Below are 3,526 nucleotides of genomic sequence, written 5' to 3'. Positions count from 1 at the left end.
CCCATCCCCCTCCTCACCCTCCTCATCCTCCTCCTCACCCTCATCACCCTCTCACCCTCTCCATCCTCCCACCCTCCTCATCCCCCTCCTCACCCTCCCCATCCTCATCCCCCTCCTCACCCTCCCCATCCTCCTCACCCTCTCATCCTCCCCATCCTCCTCATCCTCTCGCTCTCCTCACCCTCTCATCCTCCTCACCCTCCCCACCCTCTCCATCCTCCCACCCTCCTCATCCTCCTCATCTGTCCCCATCCTCACCCTCCTCATCATTCTCCTCATCCTCATCCCCCTCCTCACTGTCTTCATCCTCCCCATCCTCCTCACCCTCTCACCCTCCTCATCCTCTCATCCTCCTCCTCTCATCCTCCTCATCACCTCCATCTCCCCATCCTCCTCACCCTCCCCACCCTCTCGCCTTCCTCACCCTCCTCACCCTCCCCATCCTCCCCCTCCTCACCCTCCCCACCCTCTCCATCATCCCACCCTCCTCATCCATCCCCATCCTCATCCTCCTCCTCATTCTCCTCACCCTCCCCATCCTCCTCATCCCCCTCCTCACCATCCTCATCGTCCCCATCCTCCTCATCCTCTCACCCTCCTCACCTTCCTCACCCTCTTCATCCTCCCCATCCTCCTCATCCTCTCTCCTCACCCTCTCACTCTCCTCACCCTCTCACCCTCCTCATCCTCTCGTCCTCCTCACCCTCATCCTCCCCATCCTCTCACCCTCCTCATTCACCTCCTCACCTTCCTCATCCTCACCCTCCCCATCCTCTCCATCTCCCCATCCTCCTCATCCTCCTCACACTCCTCATCCCCCTCCTCACCCTCTCATCCTCCTCACCCTCCTCACCCTCCTCATCCTCTCATCCTCCTCATTCCCCTCCTCATCCTCCTCATCCTCCCCATTCCCCTCCTCATCCTCCTCATCCTCCCCATCATCCACACCCTCCTCACCCTCCTCACCCTCTCATCCTCCTCACCCTCCTCATCCTCTCATCCTCCTCACCTTCCTCACCCTCCTCACCCTCTTCATCCTCCCCATCCTCCTCATCCTCTCTCGTCACCCTCTCACCCTCCTCATCCTCTCGTCCTCCTCACCCTCATCCTCCTCATCCTCTCACCCTCCTCATTCACCTCCTCACCTTCCTCATCCTCACCCTCCCCATCCTCTCCATCTCCCCATCCTCCTCACACTCCTCATCCCCCTCCTCACCCTCTCATCCTCCTCACCCTCCTCACCCTCCTCACCCTCCTCATCCTCTCATCCTCCTCATTCCCCTCCTCATCCTCCTCATCCTCCCCATCGTCCACACCCTCCTCACCCTCCTCATCCTCCTCACCTCACCCTCCCCATCCTCCTCACCTTCCTCATCCTCCTCATCTTCCACATTCTCTCACCCTCCTCATCCTCCTTCTCATCCNGGATTTTGGGGTTTCGGGTTTTTGGGTTCTGGGCTGAGAGTTTTGGGGCTTTTGGGCTGAGGGGTTTTGGGATTTTGGGGTTTTGGCCTGAGAGACTTCGGGTTTTTGGGCTTTTGGGGTTTTGGCCGGAGGGGTTTGGGGGCTTTGGCCTGAGGAGTTTTGGGCGTTTGGGGTTTTGGGATTTTGGCCTGAGGGGTTTCAGGGTTTTGGGGCTTTGGTCTGAGGTGCTTTGGGCTGAGGATTTTTGGGATTTATGGGTTTTGGGCTGAGGCGTTTTGTGGTTTTGGCCTGAGGGTTTTTGGGACAAAAAGAGGGAAAATTCGATTCCACATGGATACAACAGAGCCGGGACCTACCAACACCTCCCCCTCGGGAGCTTTGACCCCATCCTCCATTCCCACAACTCTCAACTCATCCCCCTCCTCACCTTCCTCATCCCCTTCATCCTCATCCCCCTCCTCATCCTCCCCATCCTCCCCATCCTCATCTTCCTCATCCCCTTCCTCATTCTCCTCACCCTTTTCATCTTCCTCCCCATCTTCCTCACCCTCTCACCCTCCTCACCCTCCTCATCCGCCTCATCGTCTTCATCCTCCTCATCCTGCTCACCCTCCTCCTCACCCTCCCCCTCCTCTCATCCTCCTCATCTTCCTCACCCTCCTCACCCTCTCACCCTCCCCACCCTCCTCATTCCCCTCCTCACCTTCCTCATCCTCCCCACCCTCTCCATCCTCCCACCCTCCTCATCCTCCTCACCCTCCTCATCCTCTCACCCTCTTCATTCCCCTCCTCATCCTCCTCATCCTCTCACCCTTCCTCACCCTCCCCATCCTCTCACCCTCCTCACCCTCCTCATCCGCCTCATCGTCTTCATCCTCCTCATCCTCTCACCCTCCTCATCCCCCTCCTCACCCTCCTCACCCTCCTCATCCTCTCCATCTCCCCATCCTCCTCAACCTCCTCACTCTCCTCACCCCCTCACCCTCCTCACCCTCCTCACCCTCTCACCCTCCTCATTCCCCTCCTCATCCTCCTCATCCTCTCCATCTCCCCATCCTCCTCAACCTCCTCACCCTCCCCATCCTCCTCAACCTCCTCACCCTCCCCACCCTCTCGCCTTCCTCACCCTCCTCCTCCTCTCACCCTCCTCACCCTCTCACCCTCCCCACCCACCCCACCTCCCCCGGCCGTTACCGCGGCGCCGGTGCCGAGTTGGCGGCCGGCCAGTCGGACAGCAGCGCCTCGCTGGTCAGCGGCACTGGGATCAGCGCCAACGGCAGCAGCTCCTGGCTCCAATCCAGCTGCGGCAGCGTGTCCACCATGCAGGGCAGAGCAAAATCCGTTTCCCGCGAGTAAGCGTTGAAGGTGACGTCCGGCGAGTCGGCCCAAAGGTGGACGCAGCCCTCGGAGTCGCCGAAGGCCAGCGCCTGCTTGCTGGCCGAAACGGCGAAGGTCATCAGCAGCGGCCCCACAGTGTTGACGTGGAAGATGTCGGCGGGGTTGGCCAGCCCGGTGGGCTCACAGAATTGGCATTGGCCTAAAGGGAAAGGAGGAACGGGATTTGGGGTTTGGGGTTTGTGGTTGGACGGAGTGGCCTGAGTGGGAATGGACCCATGAGGGTTAAAGTGAGGGAAAACCCCAAAACTGCCCAGTCCGAAAATCCCAACAGCTGAGAGCATAGTCCAAATGATCCCTGGGCTCTGGAATTGTGGAATATCCTGAGTGGAAATGGACCCACGAGGGTCAAAGTGCAGGAAAACCCCAAAAACTGCCCAGTGCAAAAATCCCAACAGCTGAGAGTGTCATCCAAATGCTCCCTGGGCTCTGGAATTATGGAATATCCTGAGTGGGAATGGACCACAGTGAAGCTCCAAAATGTCCCCTCACCCTCCTCCACCCCACACCACAGAGCTCTGAGGTGTCCCCTCATCCACCTTGACCCCATTTGAGGAAGCTCCGAGGTGTCTCCTCATCCTCCTTGACCCCACAATGAAGCTCTGAGGTGTCTCCTCATCCTCCTCTACTCCACACCACAAAGCTCCGAGGTGTCTCCTCACCCTCCTCCACCCCACAATGAAGCTCGGAGGTGTCCCCTCATCCT

General features: G+C 59.3%; 1 protein-coding gene across 1 annotated transcript in view; it reads right to left on the bottom strand.

Moving 5' to 3' along the window:
• LOC130587424 (PAN2-PAN3 deadenylation complex catalytic subunit PAN2-like) overlaps nucleotides 1-3,526 on the bottom strand; it is a gene marked incomplete at its 3' end in the record, with an annotated part of 14,659 nt that overhangs the window by 2,114 nt on the left and 9,019 nt on the right. Inside the window, 2 exon segments of the mRNA XM_057388394.1 lie at nucleotides 1,503-1,535; nucleotides 2,578-3,234. Of these exon segments, the coding sequence (XP_057244377.1) occupies nucleotides 1,503-1,535; nucleotides 2,578-3,234 (690 nt within the window).

Source organism: Malurus melanocephalus, unplaced genomic scaffold (assembly GCF_030028575.1).
Source record: "Malurus melanocephalus ecotype Western Australia unplaced genomic scaffold, MMel_1.1 scaffold_1897, whole genome shotgun sequence".
NCBI classification, from domain to species: domain Eukaryota; kingdom Metazoa; phylum Chordata; class Aves; order Passeriformes; family Maluridae; genus Malurus; species Malurus melanocephalus.
The sequence above is the reverse complement of the archived record's forward strand: the minus strand, read 5'-3'. Positions and strand labels throughout refer to the sequence as shown.